This window comes from Chaetomium globosum, genomic scaffold, assembly GCF_000143365.1.
Source record: "Chaetomium globosum CBS 148.51 scaffold_7 genomic scaffold, whole genome shotgun sequence".
Classification (NCBI taxonomy): domain Eukaryota; kingdom Fungi; phylum Ascomycota; class Sordariomycetes; order Sordariales; family Chaetomiaceae; genus Chaetomium; species Chaetomium globosum.
The window spans coordinates 683,963-705,421 of NT_165982.1; the positions used below are offsets into that span (position 1 = coordinate 683,963).

Consider the following 21,459-nt stretch of genomic DNA (forward strand, 5'->3'; position numbering starts at 1 on the left):
AGGAGCGGCTGAAAGGGGCTGCGTCGGAGTTGAAAGGGCCTGGATGCGAAAGGTGGACGAGGTCAGGAGTCGGAGGGAGGCCGGGCTGACTGGCTATCACGGGGCGTTGAAAGAGGTGGAGGGCCGGATTACTGGCTTGTTAACCCGGCCTGGCGTGAAGCCTCTAGATGGGGAATTCTTCGCGTCTCTGCAGTCGCGGCCTGGTGGGCAGGGCGGGTTACCCGAGTCCCCTGGAGGGACGGAATTCTTGCGGCTGAGGCCGGAGAGGAGGACAGCGGAAATGGCGAGGGAGTGGTGGGAAGGGGAGGTGGACATACTGGAGAGGAGGAAGGAGGAGGTGGATAAGGAGAGGGCTGCTCTCGAGGCCGGCGTGGAGGTGTGGACTGGAGCGGTGAAGCTTGTGTCAGACTTTGAAACGGAGTTGAGGAAGGAGATGAATGGGGTGGGAAACAATGCGACGAGCAATGGGAAGGGCAAGGGAAGAGAAGGTGATCCGCCGTCGCCGACAGCACCCGAACAAACTATGTATGCGCAGCTGGACAAGATGCGCGCTGTGATGAGGGGCCTGGAGGAGCGGTTACAAATCACGGAGGAGAATGGGTGGAACCTGCTCATATGCGCTATCGGCGCCGAGCTGGAAGCGTTTAAGCAGGCGGAAGGTATGCTGCGCGACACGTTACGCGCTGCGGGTTTTGACGTCGGTGATGATGATGACGGCCGAGATCAGGGTAGCTCCACGCCACATATCGGGAGATCTACAAACCTGAGGAACTCGGGCCAAGAGCTGGATGGTGCAAGGCATAACGATAACGGCAAATTGGTCGACTTGCACGATGAGCCCCGCGAGCTCGACACCAGGGAGCCTGAGAGCGACAATGAAGTGCCCTCCGACCTGCTAGTCGGCCCGGACGAGGGTCACGAGCTGGCAAGCCCTGCGCTGAGTAGGGAGAGTAATAATGAGGTGCCGCCCGAGTTTTTACGGGAGCATCGTTCTGATGAGGAGTACCCGGGATTTCGGGCTATGACTTAACGAGTGGGGTGTTTCTGCGTAGCTGGAAACAGAGATGGAGCTTGTAGGGAGATAAAAAACTGCATCATAACTAATTCTGAATTACCTTAGTTATTGACCAACAAGTTTGTTCGCCGGTCACCCACCGATAGGCAAGGGTTTCTCAGTTTCTGCTTGCGTCATTGATAAACAACGATCAATGTGGCGCCGCGTTGACGGGTTTAGATCCGGATCCCGCGGTTCTCGTCTCGTCTCCATGGACTATGCTCATGCGTACGGTGGCTGCAGAGGATGGCATCATTCAACACCTCAGTACGTCATTTCCGTCTGATATACAGCGTCACTTGATTACCTATAGGGTCTCTGTTTCTTCCACTTGTGAAATAGTGTCCTGTATTGTGCGCAAGGTCTTGCGAAACTCTATCTGAGACTTCCCCTCGACCCAGATTAAGCTTTCGCGATTTTCCCTCTGCCCATCCGCCAACCCCCAGAACGAAGAAGCTACGATCTACCACACCTCGTATCACATTTATGGTGCCTCGGCGTCGAATATATTCTCTTTCTTTTTCAATTACCTTCCCGATCAAGCCCATGGCCAAAAGGAAAAGGGATATCGAGGCCCCCAACCTCGGCCGCTCCGTGCGCGCGAACCCGTTCGGCCACGCCGAGATGGATCTGAACCCCGATTACGATGAGGTCCACCGAGATGCCGACAACGATGAGACGGATGGAGATGCCGACGACGATAAGATTGATGGAGATACCGTCAACGATGAGACGGGCGGAGACTCCGGAGAGGCCAACAACGAGGAGATAAACATGTACATCGACAATAGCGTAATGCAGCAGCTGCAGTCAAGCCAGCGCGTAGTTCAGAACGTTATCGATGAACTTCGTCGCCTCGGTGTTGATCATTATGTCGAACCCCCTCAGGTTGTTGTGGTCGGAGATCGGTACGCCGGCAAGACCTCCGTCCTAGAAGCCATTTCTCGCATCCGCCTCCCCTTCCAGGATGACGTCTACATGGCCTTTGTCACCGAGCTGGCGCTCCGTCGGAGCCCGCAGACTAAGGTCGCAGTCAGGATTCGGACCGACGGTCGTGATACTTTCAATAGCTCCGGCCTCCAAGAATCTGACCTCACGCAAATCCTTCAGGGGGCAAAACAACACATGGGCATTTCTAACCGCAGCGCCGGACTCTCAGAAGATTCCAGTGTGCTCCGCATCGAGATTGCTGGACCAGCCCTTCCGCAGTTGACGTTCGTCGACTTGCCTCGTTTCTGCCATGCCGAGACGGGAAGCCAGAACAATGGCAGCGTGGGACATGCCAGCCGTCTAGCTGAGAAGTACATGTCACAAGAGAACACCATCATTCTTGCAGTATTCTCAGCCCAAAACGACCTCACCGCCCAGAAAGTCCTAGGCGAGGCTAAAAAGTATGATCCCGGCCTGGACCGTACTCTGGGAATCATCACCAAGCCGGATGAGGTCGAAGATCAATCCACAAAGAGGTGGACTTATTTGGAACTTTCTCAAAATGAGGAACCCTCGCACAGACTCAAACTTGGGTGGCACGTCCTGCGTAATCTGACCAAACAAGAGGCAGGTTCCACGGAAATAGAGTGTGTGGCAAGGGAGTACCACTTTTTCCAAGGTGGCGTTTGGGCCATGGTTAGCCCTGAGGATCGTGGAATCCAAACGCTGCGTGGAAAGCTAAGCCGGGCCATTCTCACTCGCATTCAGCGGCAGCTTCCCGCCGTCATCGCCAACGTTGAGGAGTACATCAAAACCCGCAAGGAGCGACTGGATAGGCTGGGACCACCGCGGTGGTCAGCCGCCGACATCAGAAAGTACTTGATCGGCATCAGCAATCGCTTCCAACGCGTGGCACACAACGCGATTCAGGGAAATTATACCGACGACTTTTTCGGCGGACCGTATCCAAAGCCGTACACACCAGCACTAGAGGGCGACAGAAGAATTAGGAAACTCCGCGCGTTGGTCAGGGACCTGAACCGGGCCTTCTGGCTTATCCTTACGACCAGGGGTAGCCGGCGTCAAATCGACTTGGGCGACCGGAATTCGGTGGCGACGCCCAAACACCTGGAACCTCTTCTCGCCCTTTACGTCCTAGGTGAACGCGTTTCCATTTCCATCCATGACCTCACCAAAGAGCTCGACAATATTGCATCAGAGAACCAGGGCGTTGGGCTCTCAGGCTCTTTGAACGATACGGTAGCCTTGGCCTTGTTCCGGGATCAGTCAGCCCCTTGGATTGCGATAGCTGGGCAGCATGTTAAATTCGTCGTCCGCTTTTCACGAAGGTTCGTCGAAGAACTTGTGATCCATATCGCTGGGCCAGATTGGACAACTGCCAATGCAATAATCGAACATCTTGTGGTCCCTTATTTCGAACAGAAACAGGCCACCCTTCAAGCAAAAGTATTGGAGCTGCTTCAACACTACAAAGCCGGTTCGGACCCTCTGCCCTTGTCCAACGATATCTTTCTCGATCGCGTGCCAAAGCGACGGAGCGAGTGGTTTTTAGGACAGGGCCAGCAAGTCCCAAAACGTTTCAAGATCTCTAGAAACGATGAAGATTCGGATGGCAGCACCGACGCGACTCCCGAGGTGCTCCAAGCCTCATCCGAGGTCACCAGCCAGTTCAACACTGAGCAGACGATCGACAATGCGATGGAATACTATGATGTAAGTGTGAACCTCCAAGTTTAGGCCTGTCACTAACCCGAAATACAGACGTCATTAAGGGTGTTCGCCAACAATGTTGTGACGTTAGGCCTCGAGAACTGTCTGATTTCCGACATTCCCAACATCCTTTCTCCGGAGGTTGTGTGCAACCTGACTGACGACGAGTTAAGGAGGCTTGCTGCTGATTCCAAGCAGATCCAAAGCGAGAGGGAGGAGCTTCAGGTACAAATAGGCAAACTGCAATGGGGGCTTGGTGCCTGTCGCCAGCATAGGCCGAGACACTTGAACGGTTAGTCCCATCCATCTCACCCCCCTCATGGAGGTTTCCATGTCTCCAACGGAATACGGCAGGTTGGGGGTAGTGTGAATACAGTCTAACAGACATTCCAGGTATGATGGCAACACAACCTGTCCTCCCCAAAGCGGAGCCAGAGAGTGAGCGGCAATTATCTCCATTGGAAAGAATAGCGCCCGTCTCGACCCAATCCAACCCGGCCCCAACCTTCCCATCATTTGCCAACAGTATCTCGACTGACAGCCGAGAGCCAACTTCTCAAGCGACTGGCAAGCTCGCTACAGGCCACCACACGGCGGAAGCCGCACGGCTTACACCCAAAGAAAGCCAGCAGAGTACCCCGGGGAAAGCCTTTTTTGAATTGGCGCCGCCGCCTAGCTCGCCCAACACTGAGAACGTTGCTCGCTGCACCTCGCTTTTTGATGTCTTCAACCCCTATGGGCGTAATATCTCGCTGCCGGTCAGAATGCCGCCGCCAAATCCTTTCTCTTTCTTTTGGAAGACCCCGCCCACTGATTCCGGGGCCAGCGGCACGTCGAACACTGGGATCACCGGTACATCCAATACCGCGGACACTGTTCTCCGCCCCTCGCCTTTCGATGTTCCCGGCCACCATTCAGTGCCTATCGTCGAACACCCGTATGGCGGACGCAAGCCTGATTCTCCCGATTTATACAATGGAGACGAGCTTTCTAATCTCTATGACAATTACAATAACGCTGGTCCCGGCGCCAGCGGCACGCCGCCGCCTGGGGATGGGGAGGAGACGGGGACCATTTCTGACGGCGTAGGCATGTTTTTTGACGCCCCTGACCTGCCTGGTTCAGCTTGGTCCCCTTTTGAATTCAGTTAGGTTGTAGCGAGCCAACTAAAATGGAACGGCTCGGCAGGCAGCTAAAGAAAGCGAACAATTTCCGGGGTCTTAACCCCCTTTCACGGCGCTTGACTCGTTCAGTACCCCTCGGCACACTACGGCTGCTCTTGGAGCCACTGAGCTAGCCATGTACCTGTTGGAAAGCTTTGTCGGATTATGGGCTCGGAAGGGGTTCCTGTGTGTTCAATGGTGTGGAAGTCTTTTGCGTATAGAGCAGGTTGTGTAGGCGGGGTTGTGGACCGGATGGACATGTTGGAAATTCGAATGTTGGTTTTGGCAACTTCCAACAACTCGAGTCGAAAGGGAGAGAGCTATACGACACCATGGGAGAGGTAGACAAAGCTGCGGTTTTATCTCTAGGTTGGATATTACTGAATATTCTGCCGCTAACTTCTGAGTTCCGGTGAGGTGACATCCGTGAAATGATGGACATGCCTGTGCGGTTACCATGGGATCGATATCCACTCAACATACCTAGGTAGGTATGGTCTTGATTACATTCTAGTTACTGAACTGCCCCAAGCACAACCCCCCCTCCAACCTTCGCCCCAGCTGCCTTACCACCCCCACATCCCACACCAACCCCCCCTCCCCGCCCCCAACCCCAAGCCTACACAAGGTGCAATTGCTGGCCCGCAATTGCGACAACCTTCTCTTGTTCCCGACTTCCATTACCCACGTTCAAAAAGCCCAAATCTCCCTTTTCTGATCTCTCCCCCCCAAATCCACACCACCTAGGTAGTCTACAACCAAACCTGAACCTTACTGACCAACCCAACAACAAACCACCCGCCACCACCATGCCCCCCGCACGTCACGTCCATTCTATGGGATAGGTGAAGGAGAAGATGATACTCGCCTCACAGTTGGTTTTGTCCCATTGGGAAATACGGCACTGAGGTGGGGTGGGGACTGGTCGGGGGATGTTGTCTTAAGGCCTATTCAGCCCTGATTTTACACTTTGGGGGGAGGGAGGGGGTGAGCCGGATGTCGGTTAGGTGGGAGCGGTAGAGTTCGAACTGCGGGGAGGGGAGACGGGGTTAGTGAATTTGGGATGGGATCCGGGGTGGTGCTCTCTTGGGGTTAGGCGAGGGTGGGAGATGGTGTTTATATGGACGGGGAGCGTAGATACCTTGACAAAGTTGATGAACTTGACCCTGCGTAACCACTTCCACGGGCTGGGGCCTCGCTTGGATGCGTAGTAGTGCCGGAGAAGCTGAAAGAACTCCTGGTCCGAGTTGATGCGGCAGATCTTGGGCTGGTGCAGCTTTGTGGCGACCCGCATGAAGGGGAGGCAGAGCAGCACAAAGTCATGGTCCCCGCCGCCATCTGTTTCTGTGAGGGAGCACGCTCCGATGGGGATGACTTCTTTCTTCTTCTCTGGACGGTAGCGCGAGAGGTTGGTCCCCTTTTTCCCGGCAACTGCTCGCCTGGTTAAGCTACTGACGGCTTGTGGAAAGGCCTGCTTCCAGTCTTTTGGCTACTCTGGGGTGTTCTCAACGTCAAATATCCCCATGTCGCTGTCGCCAATCGTGTCCTTGCCGTAACGTTGAAGCAGGCTATGCAACTCGGCCAGAGCCCCCGGCCGGAGCTCGACAAAATCGTCATACAGCTCTTTGCCACATGCCTAACCTGCGCTATGTCAGCTTTCTATCTACCACTGACTCAGGTACAATACTAACGCAGGTCCAGTGAAGTCAGGTGCTGTTCTCTGGCTTCAGTTCGGTACGCCAAACTCTTGCCATGGTATTCTCGAACCACAGCTTGGAACTCTTCCAAATACCGGTTCCAAACGCAGACGTTTGCGGCGCCCGAACTCTGACTAGTGCCTTCACGCTAGCTTGCAAGGAGAGAATTGGCTCGGTCCGAAAGAGGAACGCTTCAGCTGCTTCAGGGATGAAGAGCGAATCATCCTCGGGGCTGCTGTCACTATCTTCGGCCGGGGGTGCGTATCCGCCATCCTGCTCGCCTAACCTTTCATTGTCTTTCTCAGCCGACCGCTGCTCGGAGAAGTCGTAGTGGGCTTCGCAGAGGCGCTGTGCAATATTGGCGCGGGATTTGCGAACAAACCTGGCAGCTCGGATGCGCAGTGTCCTTTCCTCACTGGTCACCGTCTCATTGGAGGGCTCGTTCATAGCAAGCACGCGTAAATCACCCGCGTAGCGCCGGAGCAGCCGCTCGATGGTGCGTTGGGCCCCGCTTCCAAGTTGCTGATCGAACAATGAGCTGCGGCCACAAGAACCGCAGGTCCCCAAAATATAGCAGCTTGGAAAACAGTAAACCGATCGTATCGCCGTCTATGGTTGTCGCGGTTGAGGCAACGGAGACGACACTCTCGCCATCCGAGTCATCGTAGCTATCGGAGTCGTCTGAATCGGAGGGCACCCACTTGAAGTCGCCCCCTTCTGGGGCGTCTGTAGCATTGGGTCGTTTGAATTCCTCGTAGGTCTCCGCCACAGAGGTAACAGGTAATGTCGCTGGTTTCATGAGAGTCGGTGCGCTGAGATCGCCCTTGGACCCGCCGCCCGGTGCGGTCAACCGGTTCCCGTCACGACGTCTTGGTTCGGGACGCCTGCTGTCCTCAAAGCTCGCAAACCCAGCAGGAGCACCACGGGCCACATCTGAGCCCTCGTGGTAGCTGCACGTGTATCCAACCCGGATGATCCTTCGAGAGATCTCGTGGTTCCGCCGTCCATATGCCGCGCATCTGTTAACGGCGTGTTGGTAGTATAGATATCCACAAAGGTTGTAAAGCTCGATGAGCTGGAAACACATCTTTGATCAGCTGGGAGATAGTCGAAAAGTGAAGTGAAAAATGTGTTGTGTGTCAAATGAAGATTTATTCTTTTCAGGGGTACCGCAAGGCTTTTTGGTAGGCTGTCATATGGTGTTTGAAATGCAAGGCTTATGCCGTATAACGTCGGATTGTTGTCGTCCACGTTGATTCGTCAGAGACATACTTGTGCTGACATTCTGTTACCTAAATCGAAGTTGAAATGTTTCCTCGTTTAATGGATCCTCATAACTTCAAGTATTACCGTGTGAGGTTATTAGTTTCTCGAGTGATGTGCAATTTCTGTGCTGTCCCTCGATGTATGATTCAAGTGATCGTCTTGTTTATACACACACATGTGATTAACAATAATTTGGGACGAAGGTCAGTTCGGATCTTACATACCTGCCCCAGCCATCCCCTTTCTCACCACCTCAGAAAGCATATCTAGGTACACCTAGTAAGCACTTCCACCCCCCAATTTCCCCCCTTTTCCCTCCCTCATCCCAAACCATAGACAACAGACCTCACCCAACAATTCTCACCCCCACCTTACTTTTCTAGATCTTCCCTCCACGTACACGCACACCGACCAAACCAACCCCCCTCCGCCCCCACCCCCGCCCAACCAAATACCACTAGGACACCCAGCCTTGCGAACCCGCAACCAAACCCACCACCTCAAGGACGTGTCCATGCCTGCCGGTGCTGTTGAACGCACGCGGACATGGCGCAGCTGTTCCACAACTTGGCGGCCGCGACCGCGGCGGCGGTGGAGGTGTGTGATGGGGGCGAGGCGGGGGGGAAGGAGGTTTGTCGTAAAAGCGAAGCTGTGATAAGGAGGGGGGAGGGGGGGGGAGGGGCGCGTCTGACGGGCTGTTGGGTGGATGAGCCGGTGGTAAGAAGGAATAACTGAATAAGATGGTGGGCTGTGGTGGTGAGGAGAGGCTGGGAGCAGTGGGGGTGAGGGTAACGGAAGCGGATCTGGTATTGAATAAATAGCAACGGGGGTGGTGTTAATAGTCAATGCAATGACTCTCTAGTCCATAGGTGTTGGATTCGCCACATGGAATCTTCTGGTGGATACCAGCAACTGATCTCTCAGGGTGGCTTAATGCTAACACTTTGCCCATCGCCACTGTGGCATGCTGTGGCAAACCATAGCATGGAGTATATATAGCCCGATTTCTCTTCCTCGGATCAGGAGAAAAAAAAAACAATCAATCAATTCTTTCTCCCCATCTTTCGATCTGAGTGTCGTTTCCAACAATAGGGTTGGGGGCCTATTGTATAACGATGCCCGTTACGATCAGGTGGATGCTGGGTGGTAGACGTGGGGACTTGGGGTGTATAAACCAATAGCATATCTATGTACAAGACGGGATTGAATTTTGAGGATGAATAATGGGATAATACCTATGTTGCTTGGGTTGAAAATACGGCCCGGTAATCCACCTTACCTTGGTTCTCACCCCCGTTTTCGCAACCAGGGCCGTCGTCAATCCGCAAGCGGTGCCTGGCACACTAGACTAGGACAATGGAACTCAGCTTGCACTTTACATGTCCCAACTTAAAAGATATCCTCCCCCTCCGCGGCATTCACACCCTCCCTCACCACCCTCTCCACCGCCTTCTCCGCATCCTCCTCCCCATCCACCAAATCCAACCACGTATTCCCGACCCCCTCACTCGCCAACAGCAGATCCGCTACACGAGCGACGGTCTCACGGCTCACATCCCCCCTGGAATGCGTCGTCTTGCCCAATTCCACAGGGCCGGCAGGCTCGAGGGTGAGGGTGCCGGGGCGGAGATTGATGGCAGCAAAACCGGGACGGTTCTTGGCAGCCAGGTACAGGGCCTCGTCGGCGGCGAGCTTGGCGCGGTAGTAGTGCGGCAGGATCTGGTTGTTGACGTGCTGCGCCGCAGCCCAGGCGTCGTCGGACCACCAGGCGGGCCGCGCGCGCCGCGAGGCGAGGAACGACACCATCAGGAACCGTGTCACCTGCGGAGTGGCGGCGGAGGCGTGGATGAAGTGCGTTGCGGCGTCGCGGTCGATGGCGTAGGTCTGGGGTCAGAACTTAGTTTTGACTTCACCTGGAGGGTATCATGTACGTTCTGTATGGACCAATAAGATGTGACGTCACTCCGAGAGGTAGCTTACCCGGTCAGGTCCGCCTTTTCCACCAGCACCTGGGTAGAAGGACACCATCATCAGCAACAACCCCGCAAACCAGCCCCCGCAAGAAGAACAAGAAAAAAAAAAACAAAAAAAAAAAAACTCACCAGCACTCCAAACCACAAAATCCGCCCCCACCTCCCGCACCACCTCGCCCGCCTCCCCCTCACTCTTCACCTCCTCCAAGCTCCGCACCAGCACATTCAACTTCCCCTTGGGGGCATCATCATCCCGATCTCCCCGGTTAGCGTTCGCCAGCCCCTCGATAGTGGCGACCTGTTCCGGGGCGCGTATGACACTGGTGACGTCCCAGCCGCGGCGCAGCAGCAGCGGGGTGAGCAGCTGGGCGATCTTGCCGTGGCCGCCGAGGAGGAGGACGTGGTGCGGGGCGGGGGGCATGGTGGTGGCGGTGGTTTGTTGTTGGGTTGGTCGGTAGGTTCAGGTTTGGTGGTAGATTACCTAGGTGGTGTGGATTTGGGGGGGAGAGATCAGAAAAGGGGGATTTGGGCTTTTTGAACGTGGGTAATGGAAGTCGGGAACAAGAGAAGGTTGTCGCAATTGCGGGCCAGCAATTGCACCTTGTGTTCGGTCGGCATCGCGGAAGCCGCCTGGAATTAGGTCATGGTGCATATTCCCATTTAAACCCCGCCATGCGCCGTCCTCCAATGAGCGTCCCAGTTCTCGGCGGTTCGTGGCCCTTTGCGCAGAAAGGAAAAGAAAAAAGGACAAAGACGCACGCTTCGACAAAAGCCCTGGGAGAAACATATTAAGAGATCCTGAATGTAACGGCAGTCCGACTAGAGGCCTCGAAGGCTTTCCCTATGGAGAGACGGTAATAGTTAGCAAAACCCAACCTCGATCACCAGCATCCCTGCAATCGATGGCCCCACCTTCCACATTGGGAATTCGACTTCAAGCCCTCCAAGTCGCGACGCGCCCCTGGGCATGTAAAGCTCTGGATATAGCATGTGTGATGAAAGGGTAAGGGCTGTCATATCTATAAAGTCGACAATCAATTTCAATGGTAACGACGGAAGCTGTTACGAAGCTAAGGTGCTGGCCGTCGCGGGGGATAGGGACCTGGGGGTGTCGACAAGGGTCTAGTTCTACGAATGCTGACCGACGACATGGCGATGCCGTAACGGCCTCGCTTTTTATGAGATGATTTTGTGATGGCAGACAGGGGCGCACGATATGCGCATGTACGACAGCGGGCTCGTGTCTAGGAGTAGAATTGAAGGTTACCTTGATGTTAACATCCAAAGCATCGCAGTAAATAGCAGGACAAAGAGAACACTTACCCGGGGGGGGGGGGGGGAAGGGGGAACGGCTGAGGTCAAATTCGTAGTCTGGGATAGATGTCGGTGTCTCGGGTAAATTCCAGCGCGCGAACTGTAATTTTGCGAGGGTGGAATGAGCAACTGTGACAGAAGCAGTTAGCTTACGAGCACAGTTAAGCACAAGGCGCGCATCGGCCTCAGGCTTACTCCCCGCCCATATATCGCACATCCCCATTACAATTTAAAATAGCAAAAAGAAGGCTGGTGACAAACCAGAGATATACACACAAATTAGATCAAATCTTGATAAATAAAACTAAACCGGCCTCACTCGCCCAATGTATAGGTCTAAGCACTCAGATTTCACTGGAGTTTGGCTTGGTAGATAGCAATCATGGGAATGCGGTTGTTGCTGCAAGAGGCGCGCAGAATGGGCAGGGGATGAGAAGGGAGCTGGGCCCAGGGACAGACGACAGGTTTTACGCCGCCTGTTCCTGAGTCCACCAGTGTGGAGGAAGAGACGACGCCCCTGGCCGTGGGGAGGGAAGGGGGTTCGATCGGTCGCTGGGTTGGTGCCTGGCCATTTCGGGAGCACCTATTGATAATTAGCAGCATCCGCTCTTAATGAAGGAAAGCAAACAAATACAATCGACAGGCAAACAAAACAAGAAAAGTAAACAAAACAAAACGAGGTATGTAAACAAAACATAACGAGGGAACCATGTCAACAGACGCGCTGTAGTGGGAAATACAATTCGCTGGGGAGGAAAGCAAAGCGTCGCTGAAGCCTCCACTCGAAGAAGACACTCGCACACTCACTTACGCGGGGGATCCGGCCCCTGCTCCGTCTCCAGTTCCGGCTCTGGGCTGCCGAGTGCGGGGTGCTTGTCGCGGTCGCGCCGGGATCGGATCGGGTAGCCGGCCATGTTCTGCAACATGTGCTTGCGGGAGCGGCGAAAGAGCAGGCGAAACACGAGAGCCTCGGCGTCCCAGGGATCGATGTGTTCCGGGTCGAGGAGCCACCGCACGCGTCGGGTGCCCTGCCACTTGGTATGGGCCACTCTCCGGGGGTCGATGGTCTCGATGTCGTCCACGACCTCCTGCTGCGTCCGTCCGCTCCTGAACGCCTGGACAAAGCGCGCATGGGCCAGCGCCTTCATCCACTCCGGGCGGGTGATCGGATGCGGCGGGACGGGGGATCCGGAAACCAGGCAGCGCGCGTCGTCGGCGAACCGGATGGGGAGGACTTGGCGCGTCGCGCCGGCGGACTTCAGGCAGCTCTTGGGCCGCTCGGGGTCGGGGACGTCGGCGGGCCAGGGCCAACGCCAGCCGGGAGGGCGCATGCCGGGGAGCACGGCGGCGACGGGGTTGGTGGCCGGGGGGTTGGCCGCGGGCGAGGAGGTGCGGGACTCCGAGGGTCCGGTGGGAGCCATCTCGGAACGAACGAACGACGGGTCACAGAAACTGTGAAAATCAGAAAAGAAAAAGCGAACGGGTGGGAACTTAAGTTCCAATCAACGAGTGGCAAGTTGCAAAGCGATGCGCGGGCGAACTTGGCGTTGTCGTGGTCGAATGATCCCTTGGTGCGGCTTGCAAACTTGGGAGGAGAAGAGGAGGAAAGGGCGGGGGGTAGCCAGGTGTTTATCAAAGTGGGCAACGAGTGCGAAGGCGGCGCATGGACCCTGGTCAGGTGGGCCTTGACATCCCGAATATGGCACCTGCCGACAGTCAACGAGAATTAAACGGAGCAAAGAAATCTCTAAGGCTCATTTGTCAAGAAGTCTTATGCGACCATCATTGAACTGTCCCTCGCTTGTCCGCGGTCTTCACCCGACCCCTCATGCTTAACGTATATTTTATAATCCATGATGTTGCTATCCATAATTACATGTAGCGTACAAGTAACAAGTTATGATCAGTTGGCTCTCCATGGTTGTCCGTTGACACTTGGCCCATCTGCCTGGCGGGCCGCCAACCCCGTTTGCAAGTGCCGCCTCCGCTGTTGTTAGGGGAATGATATTCACTGCTAACACTGTACTGTAGGTCGAAGCAATACTGTATCGGCCTCCCTCTCGACTCTGAGTGTTCCCGTCGTTGTGGGTTACAGCCCGAGCTAGAATTGCAGAACAATTTGAACTCCTTTCCTAGGCAAGAACACCGACAGGTAGAGGATGAGGAGTCCATTCATACTTGGTTTTGTTAAGTGTGAGGTTTTCTTTCAGGTTAAGAGAGTTCTGCAGAGGCCCATTCACATAAGTAGCACGATCTAAGATAAGAGTTGGAAAGCTTTGTTTCCAATTCTCAAGTTAAAATCCGAACCAAACGGCGCCCCCACTCCATTGTTCGGGGAATGAATTACAAAAATCTCTCCAATTCACAACATGCTTTCAAAATCAGAGAACTCCTCGCACCAATGACCCAGATCAGGCTTCCTTGTTTTCAGTCTCCACTTCAAACGCAGCGAGATAACTTACTTCTTTTTCTGCTTTTTGTACGTTTCCCACGCTCGAAGCACCGTTTCTGGTTCTGTCTCCTTGATGCGTATCTGACTGAGCGGATCCTGCTCCAGCTTCCTCTCGATGATTTCTTCGTTGGTCACTGCACCACAAGTCAGTTAAAATCCCAAACCTGTTCGAGCTTCTCACCGTCCCAGGCCATACGTTCAAAATAGGATAGAAATCGTTGATGTTCGTCATAGCCATACTCGACGAACCTTGCTGTGTCGGACTGAGCTTTCTCTTTTTCTCGCTTCCGCTTCTATTCTTCCGTGGGTCCAATGCCTTGATTGCGCGAGTTGATTCGGTTCCATTCTGCGGATGATTCTGCTCGAGCCTTTTCTCGATCGATGATGTACTCGGCCGTAGTGTGTTTGTGGTAAGCGCAGCGGGCCTTGAACCATGGATCGACTGGAGAGTTGTAGTCACCAAAGTCGAGCAGAATGCCGGGCCCTTGCCAGTTCACTTCGTGCATCCCTTGACACGGGTGAAATCCAATGCGGTAGAAGAAGTCCAACTAGCTCTGAACTGAGTCGCACTCGAGCTTTGCCTTGGGGACATACTCGTACACAATGGCGTAGTATTGTGCGTCAGATTCAAGGTAGCTGGCAGAGCCCTCACCTTTCCGCCTGACATACTCGTCTACCTTTATTATGCTGTTCATGCGCATGAAATCAACTCCTTGAACGCGGGTCCACCCGAAGCATTTGCGGAGCCGGGTGTCGGAATCGGACACTGCAACCTTGGAATCGTCCGGGAGCGCGTCAAAATCGCGAGAGCGCCGGCCGTCGGCTGAGAAGGCGTAAAGACAGCGCAGGCAGTCAAGTCGCGTCGTTCGTTTGGCGGGGACGTGGATGGGTTTCGGCGAGGACTGGCGGATGCCGGCCTGTATCTTGTCCAGGACCGCGACGTTCCGGGCCTCGCGCTCCAGCGACCACCAACTATTGGCGCGGTCTCCATCTGGGAGCGCATGAAAAAACTGCGGGCGTCCACGTCAGTCAAGTCTCCGAGGCTGGTATAGATGCACAGAGTTGCTCAACTTGATCCACCACATACGATCTTGAGGGCGAACGACGACTTGTCGTCATCGAAATTGACTCTGGCCACACAGCCCTCAATTCCATGACCAAGCCTATTCCGCATCGTGACCTTGTTGTAGGCGCGACGAAAACGTCGAAGCTGCGGCGAGAGGAAATCAGCCCAGTCGCAAGGGGGGTCGCCTTGCATGGGTGTGTCTGATAAGAATGGCGGAATTTGGATGGATGATGATTCTGACTCCATCGTTCCGCGAAGTGGCGAATTGGATCTCGGGGGTTGATGCGAAGCAGCTTTTGCCCTTGTGAATTGCTGGTTGATGGATCAGTCGAAGAAGTCAAAGCGGTGTGACGGTTGCTTCAGGCACTGCGGGGAAACAGCTCGGCTGGTCTTGGAAAAAACAGTAGTTAAAGGAAACGAAAAAAGGATGAGCCATCTGTTCGATAAACGGTATATTCATCTACCAACTCAGAGATCATTACACCACCACCCAACACCCCATCTTGCCCCACACCCAGCCCTCAAACAACCCCCCACCTCACTCACAACATCAAAAAGTCCAACTCCCTATTCCTCCCCCCCGCAGGCGACGACAACGACGACCCCAACGACCCCTCACCCGCACCCGCACCCGCCCCAATCCCACTCCCCGCAGCAGCCCTCGCCCGCGCCCTTGCCCGCGCCGACCCAACCGCCTCCTCCACACTCTGCACCAGCTCGTCCAGCGTCACTGGCGTCATCGGCGCCGGCGGGACCTCGGCTGCTCCTCCTGCCGCGCCCGCGCCGCTGGTGGTGGTGGTGGTGGTGCGTGGGGATGGCGAGGTCGCGTCCGTGTTGGGTTTGAGTTTGGGATTGGGCGGTGGCTTGCCGGTCCCGTTGCTGTTGTTGTTATTGTTGGTGGTGGTGGCGGCGGCAGCGGCGGCGAGCCAGTCCATGCCGTCGGCGATGCGGACGTGGATGGTCTCCGTGCCTTCTGTTGCTGTTGTTGTTGGGTTGGAAGATGTGGTGGGGCCCGTGTCGGGGCCGAAGCCGAAGCCGACGCCAAGCTCGGTTTCGAGGGACAGCACGTAGGGGTCGCGGCAGATCGGCGTGCCGTCTGCTGTTGCGTGGGAGAGGCTGTCGCGGGGTTCGGTTGCGGAGGGGACTGGGTTGGGTTGGGGGAGTTGGGCTGGTTGGGGCGTGGTGGTGGTGGTTGATGGGGGTTCCGGATGGCTGTCCTTGGTAGTCGCCGGCGCGGCTGGCTTGGTTGGTTCAGCTAGCCAGTCTTCGATGGTCTTGTCCACCGCTGTGTCATCGTCATCAGGGACAGCAGCAGAGACTTGGTCTGGGGTATCCGTGGGAGGCTTCAGAGTTGTAATGGTGGGTTCCTTGTTGGCTGGTGCGGGTGCGTTGTCCGTATTATTCCCTACGACCGAAAGATCACCGGAGACGGTCGGGATTAGGACAGGAACGGAGGTTTCGACGTCAGCTGGTAGCCATTCTTGGGCGTTGGGGCCATCGCCACCGGTGTTGATGAAATCCACGAAAGACGCGTGGAAAAAGTCAAGGTCAAAGGTGCCGGGCTCGGAGGGTGTTTGGTCTAGTGCGGCGGGGTTGATGCTCTGGCTTTGGGATGATGCCGGTGGAGTCGGCCGGCCCTGGTCAGTGTTGGTCAGGAATGACGGGCTGATGCAGGAAAAGTCAATAGAGGACAAGCTGGAGAGCCGCCGCCGTTTGCTCTCACGGCCATCTTCCTCGATATCCTCGAGACGGCCCGTGGGCATCCGGGTGCTGGCATCAGCGGTCCACTGGCTGCCGGCAAACGCGGTGTTGCTACCCTGGTATCTGCCCACCAATGTACTGACATCAAAGCCGCCTGACTTCACCATCTCGGAGCGTATGTCCACCAGCATGGCCTTCAAGAGCTGATACATCCTCGTAGCTGGTTGGTATAGATGGCTCATTTCGTAGATGGCAGTCGAAAGCACTTGCAAATACCGTAGGTTACTGTGGTGGTCAAGCTCGGCACTCTTGTGGGCTAGAGCGGCTAACAGTGCAAGGGCGGCCGTGCCGGCATGCTGGATCGACGTTAGGACAACTCGCTTTCCGTCGAAGCGCTGGCGGTGGTGCCAAAAGATTCTGGCGATCCGGATCGCGTGCTGTGTACACATACTCCGAGACATCGATGCCCTGTTGTCATGATGGGGAAGGGGTGCCATCCACGAGGGAAGACTAGTCTCGTCTCCTTGAGAGGGCGACCCGGGGCTGGGGTAGCGAGCGGCTACCGACCCATCCAGCGACATGGGTCCGTACTTAGCCCATGGCCGGTGCAGGATGATCATGCAGACGTGGAACTGCTGGTGAAGGATGAAAAATCCCATATGTGCTGATTTGATGTTGACAGGCTTCCATGTCAGATTCTCGGGAAGCCGGCGGTACCAGTTGTGGAACAAGCGTTCCAGGCCGATAAAATGTAGATACGCCCTATCCTCGGCCGCTTTTGAGGAGAAGAGGTGGGCTGCGCCGTACGTGGAGTTTTGGAAATCAGCCACTTTGCCCGCGAGCTCCAGGAGTTCGAACATCTGTCGGTTGAGGGTGGCATGGTTTGCCACAGTCCCAAGACTTGAATCCTCAAAAGGCGACGCGGAAACCCTTGGCAGCACATCGACGCCGACATCTTGAGTCTTGATCGCGGTGGGGCGGCCCATGAGCAGTGACCACTTCCGATCGAACATGGCGCACGCTGCCATCGCCTGGCGTCTTGTTTGTCTTTCTAGCTCCGACATATCTGCCATGGTCATGTTGACGTGAAGCCCAATATCAAAAGCCAGCCGGTTCGCCATCCCTTCAACCAGTTCATTAGCATGCACAAGTAGACTGGGCTTGGCCATTACTTACCGGAATACATCCAGCCGGTGGTGTCCCGGCCCACACCACACTCCAAGTCAGCCAGCATCAACAGAGCCTGGACGCTCGGGACACCGCCAGGCCTTTCAAGCTCCGCTTCTAGCATGGTCTTGGCTTCCCTGTGCAGAGTGCTGTCCCGGTTCCCCAATGTGACGGTTTTGACATCCTCCCGATCCCAATCTGCAAAGCGGTATCCGATGGCAAGCATGGTGAGGTGGAGGAACACGGAATAAAACCGGGCGTCTTGGCTTGCGCGGCCGGCTTCGAAGGCGGGCTCGTCAACCACCTGCTGCCAAGAATTGTAGTACTCCCAGAAACACCTCATGAGATGGTCATAAGTGGCCGGCCTCAGGCTGAGGATGAATTGTTCTGCCCTGAACACGTGACTAGATTGCTCCAAGGGAGCAAAGGTATTTGCTGATTTCGCGTAGACATGGTGGTTGGCCGTGGGGCCGAAGAACCTGGTCCTCCTGGGTCCTTGGTCGAACGTATAGCTCCCCCTCGTACAAAGCAGATGGCGAGTCCCCGCCTCCGTCTTCGGTTCCACCCCTTGCAACAACAGCGGGTCGATAAGCCGGGAGAAGTTCGTGGGGCCGCCCGAGGGGAAAGATTTAAGCTGCTCCGATTCAATCATGTTGACATCCTCGTCGCCTGATGCTGGCGGAGTGGGGGGCTGATTGACGTGCGGCGCGGCCAGTTTTGGTTCTGCACTCTCTAATCGTTCACTGCCAGTCCGAACCTGGTGCTGCTCCTGCTGCCGTGCTTGTGCTTCTTGCCTCGTCTTGGGTGGGTGTACAGCCGGGGGAGGGACAACGCCACGGTCTTTGAGAAGCCCCTCCAATAGATTGATCCTATTCGACAAGGACGACATGTACGCCTTTGAAATCGGACTTTCGCGCATTAGATTGGCTGGCTAGAGTTAGACGACGGGGCAGGGGCGGTCACCTACCGTCTCCGTTCATCGTCATCCTTGATGATGCATGCAGCCCCCGTCCTCCTGCACTGAGTGCATTCGGATTCCCCCTCGCCTACCACGCACCGTATCCTCCTCTCGCGACAAGAGGCGCAAGCGATTGACGCACGATGTCGGACTTGTTGTTTCGCAGATGAGCGCGACGAGGGAGCCGGACTTGTTGCATGCTCAGAACTGGCTCTCTCACTCTCGCCTTCCGAGCGTGACCTCCGCTTTCCGTGAGCCATCGCTGTTGTTGTCATGGCCGAGGGTGTGTGTCAATTGGCCGAGGTTAAGCTGCGTGCCTATGCTACGTCGTGGCGGGGTTTTCTGTTCTGGGGCTGTTCTGGGGTATTGTGAAACGTCCCCGCGAGTCAAGGCACCGAAGGAACAAAGGCGAGGAAGGATGGGGGAGGAGGCAAAATGGCGGAATCCAAACCGGCGGATACACGCGAGCGGACCCGTGTTCGTTAAATGCGGTCTCCGTGGGCGCCGTGGACAACAGCCGTGCCAAAAGATGGAGACTTGTCAGCTACTCACAGGGGCAGCTTGCAAGCACCCCGCAGTCGCCCTCTGCTGCTTCGACCCGCCCAGCTAGGACAGGGCATCGGGCGAATTCTTGTTTGGACCAACTGGCCCACCGTTATTCCCAATAGACGCTCTCGTGGAATCCACACTTGGGCGAGTCCATGTATGTACGCTCGTGGGTTGGCTCGGGGGAATAAAACCCGGGGTTCTGGGGGCGTCGACTGAATCCACAGCCATCCCACATGGTCCAGGATGGCAACATTGGCAGTGGCAGTTCGTGCTGCGCTAAGAAATGATAGACCCCTGGCTCCTGGCTGCCTCGTGGCGGGAAGCGTCCACGGCTTTGGGCAAGTTTCGGTGATTCGGACATAGCCAAATCGCGGCAATTCGATTCGTTGCGCGAGAGCGCGAGAAATTGAGAACCCTGGGCCGATGTCGCAAGCCGATTCGCCAATGCCAGGGGTCTGAAAGACGTCGACAGGCCCAATGATGTCCCTGGCACCCCGCAAGCATCCCCGTCCAGCCTGAAATCGGGAACAACGACGGCCCCACGAACCCCACTACGTCCAAACTGCGGAGATGGGATGGAGTTTGCGGAGAGTGGTGGAGTTGTGGGACGCTCCGGTTCACAGTTGGCACGCAGAGCGAGGCTCAAGGGCAATAAGAAAGTTTACCTGTGGTCTGTTTCCACACCCAGATTGCTGGAGGGGTGCCGTAAGTGGCTGCTCTGCGATGTGACGGTGTGCCGTGTTCTCGAAGGGTAGCCGAACACATCTGCGTGGCGCTCCGGTAATGGTGGGTAAACCGTTGCAATCTTCGGAACTCGGCGGGTCCTCGGCTGAGTAGTGTAATGCGTCAGCAAGCGGAGAGGCGAGTCATCTGGACTTTCCTGCGACTGGCATTGTGTTCCAGCCATCACTAGCGTCAAGACAGAGGCTGGGGAAGTGGACCTGCCACCAACTCCCCTTGGCCACTCAAAGACTCTCGACGCTGCTCTGCCAAGGAGCGAAGTGTCAATGGTGATTTTAAGGACGTGCTCAAACGAAGGCTCCTACCACGCATATTCCTTCCCGGACCAGCAAGTCTAGAACCTGCTTCAGGTGGGCTCAAGCTGATGTTGTTTGGTGGCATTGAAGGGCTGGGCGAAGGCGAGGCCCCGGGGCAAATTCCAAATTCACAGGGTCGATCTGTGTTTTCGCCGCAAGATCTAGAGAGTATGATAACATGTAACCCGTGCTGTTGTCTCTTCAACGTCACTGGGGTGTTGTGGTGCATGGACGCATGGACTCCCCCCCCCCCCCCCCTCCCTTGGAGCACGGAAATGAAGCCTGGGGAAAGATGGGGCGCTGCAACTTTGCAGTGATGTGGAAAGTAGGGGTTCCCAGGCTCGGCTTTCGAGGGGCCAAGCTTGGCGGACAACCCCCAAATCCGGGTTAGGTGGCGCCGGAGCCTAATTGTGAGTCCGATAGCCTGCTTGAGACCACTGTTGTTTCGTCTCGCTGCTTGTACTGTGGCGGCAGTGATAAGTACTAGGCGGGGCGTTGGTGGTTGTATGGCTTACACTACGTTTGCATCAGCAACTGTGGGACGCGGCAGTTCGTGAACGGCGAATGTATGCGAGTTATTACCGCGATGCTCCGGCGGCCACAAGGTCGAAGGATTTTCCTATCACCCGAGCGCGCGCTTGAGGTGCACATGACAACAGCTTCAACGGCGGCGACAATTGCCAAACTATCACGAGGGCTTCTTTCAGGGATGGATCCCCGCGGCATGGTGACAGCGACACCTCGAGCCTAACGAGGGGCAAGTTCTTGGTCCCAACGAGTGCGGCGAACTACTTATCACCAGAGCTCGGCTCCTGTGTTGAGGACGAACCGGCGGCAACAATTCGGAGCCTGAGCTGCGGCTCGACTTTATCTTTCGCGTCAATACCAATCAATCAGTCGGCCAAGTCGGCAAGCTACTTACGTCTTTCGTAGAGGAAATACGACGTGACCAAGAAGAACGGCAACGCAACAACAAGGCGCACGTATCTGCTCGCAAATTGTTTATATTCCTTGCTCGACGTGTCCACGGGCTTTCGCGCCTTTGGCGGCATCTGGAAATTCGGATTGGGCCGCCCTTGGGGACCCGAAGACGACGATCCAACGGGTTGGGAGGTTGTCGCAGAGTGGCTGGATGCGGCGGGTTCTGGAGAATCGGGCTGTGTCGACGTTGGCTCGGTCGGGGTATTTTCGCCATCAGCGCGTACTGGTGGTCCAGTCTGCGAGGCATCGGATCTCTTGAACCTCGAAGTTCGACCATCATTGTTCGCTGTCCTGCGAATGCTGAGCGGCCGGCCGAAGGCCCGAGATGTGTGCGTCACTTGAGCCTTGCCTATCTTTCCTAGGCAAGCCATAGCGGCGATGGAGGCCCTCAATGCGTATATCGGCGCATTCCTCGCAGCG

The 21,459-nt window shown here is 55.8% G+C and overlaps 7 protein-coding genes across 7 annotated transcripts in view; 2 read left to right on the forward strand and 5 right to left on the reverse strand.

The window, feature by feature from the left end:
• CHGG_09793 (uncharacterized protein) overlaps window positions 1-1,030 on the forward strand; it is a gene marked incomplete at both ends in the record, with an annotated part of 5,026 nt that extends 3,996 nt beyond the window's left edge. Inside the window, one exon of the mRNA XM_001227719.1 lies at window positions 194-1,030. Within this exon, the coding sequence (XP_001227720.1) occupies window positions 194-1,030 (837 nt within the window). The remainder of the gene's footprint in view (window positions 1-193) is intronic.
• Window positions 1,031-1,600: 570 nt separating this feature from the next.
• On the forward strand, window positions 1,601-4,866 carry CHGG_09794 (uncharacterized protein; the record flags this gene model as incomplete). Its single annotated transcript, XM_001227720.1, has 3 exons — window positions 1,601-3,661; window positions 3,767-4,007; window positions 4,109-4,866. The coding sequence occupies 3 exons, from the start codon at window positions 1,601-1,603 to the stop codon at window positions 4,864-4,866; spliced, it is 3,060 nt and encodes a 1,019-aa protein (XP_001227721.1).
• A 1,718-nt stretch (window positions 4,867-6,584) lies between these two features.
• On the reverse strand, window positions 6,585-7,662 carry CHGG_09795 (uncharacterized protein; the record flags this gene model as incomplete). Its single annotated transcript, XM_001227721.1, has 2 exons — window positions 6,585-7,001; window positions 7,108-7,662. The coding sequence occupies 2 exons, from the start codon at window positions 7,660-7,662 to the stop codon at window positions 6,585-6,587; spliced, it is 972 nt and encodes a 323-aa protein (XP_001227722.1).
• Window positions 7,663-9,230: 1,568 nt separating this feature from the next.
• Window positions 9,231-10,235, reverse strand: CHGG_09796 (uncharacterized protein; the record flags this gene model as incomplete). Its single annotated transcript, XM_001227722.1, has 3 exons — window positions 9,231-9,725; window positions 9,822-9,850; window positions 9,944-10,235. 3 exons carry the CDS (start codon window positions 10,233-10,235, stop codon window positions 9,231-9,233), a joined length of 816 nt encoding a protein of 271 aa, XP_001227723.1.
• A 1,244-nt stretch (window positions 10,236-11,479) lies between these two features.
• Window positions 11,480-12,549, reverse strand: CHGG_09797 (uncharacterized protein; the record flags this gene model as incomplete). Its single annotated transcript, XM_001227723.1, has 2 exons — window positions 11,480-11,711; window positions 11,936-12,549. The coding sequence occupies 2 exons, from the start codon at window positions 12,547-12,549 to the stop codon at window positions 11,480-11,482; spliced, it is 846 nt and encodes a 281-aa protein (XP_001227724.1).
• A 785-nt stretch (window positions 12,550-13,334) lies between these two features.
• CHGG_09798 (uncharacterized protein) lies at window positions 13,335-18,732 on the reverse strand (the record flags this gene model as incomplete). The annotated part of the gene is made up of 8 exons (XM_001227724.1): window positions 13,335-13,350; window positions 13,591-13,714; window positions 13,830-14,022; window positions 14,141-14,590; window positions 14,668-14,947; window positions 15,193-17,470; window positions 17,524-18,422; window positions 18,482-18,732. 8 exons carry the CDS (start codon window positions 18,730-18,732, stop codon window positions 13,335-13,337), a joined length of 4,491 nt encoding a protein of 1,496 aa, XP_001227725.1.
• Window positions 18,733-20,846: 2,114 nt separating this feature from the next.
• CHGG_09799 (uncharacterized protein) lies at window positions 20,847-21,410 on the reverse strand (the record flags this gene model as incomplete). Its single annotated transcript, XM_001227725.1, has 2 exons — window positions 20,847-20,929; window positions 20,981-21,410. The coding sequence occupies 2 exons, from the start codon at window positions 21,408-21,410 to the stop codon at window positions 20,847-20,849; spliced, it is 513 nt and encodes a 170-aa protein (XP_001227726.1).
• Window positions 21,411-21,459: the final 49 nt, after the last annotated feature.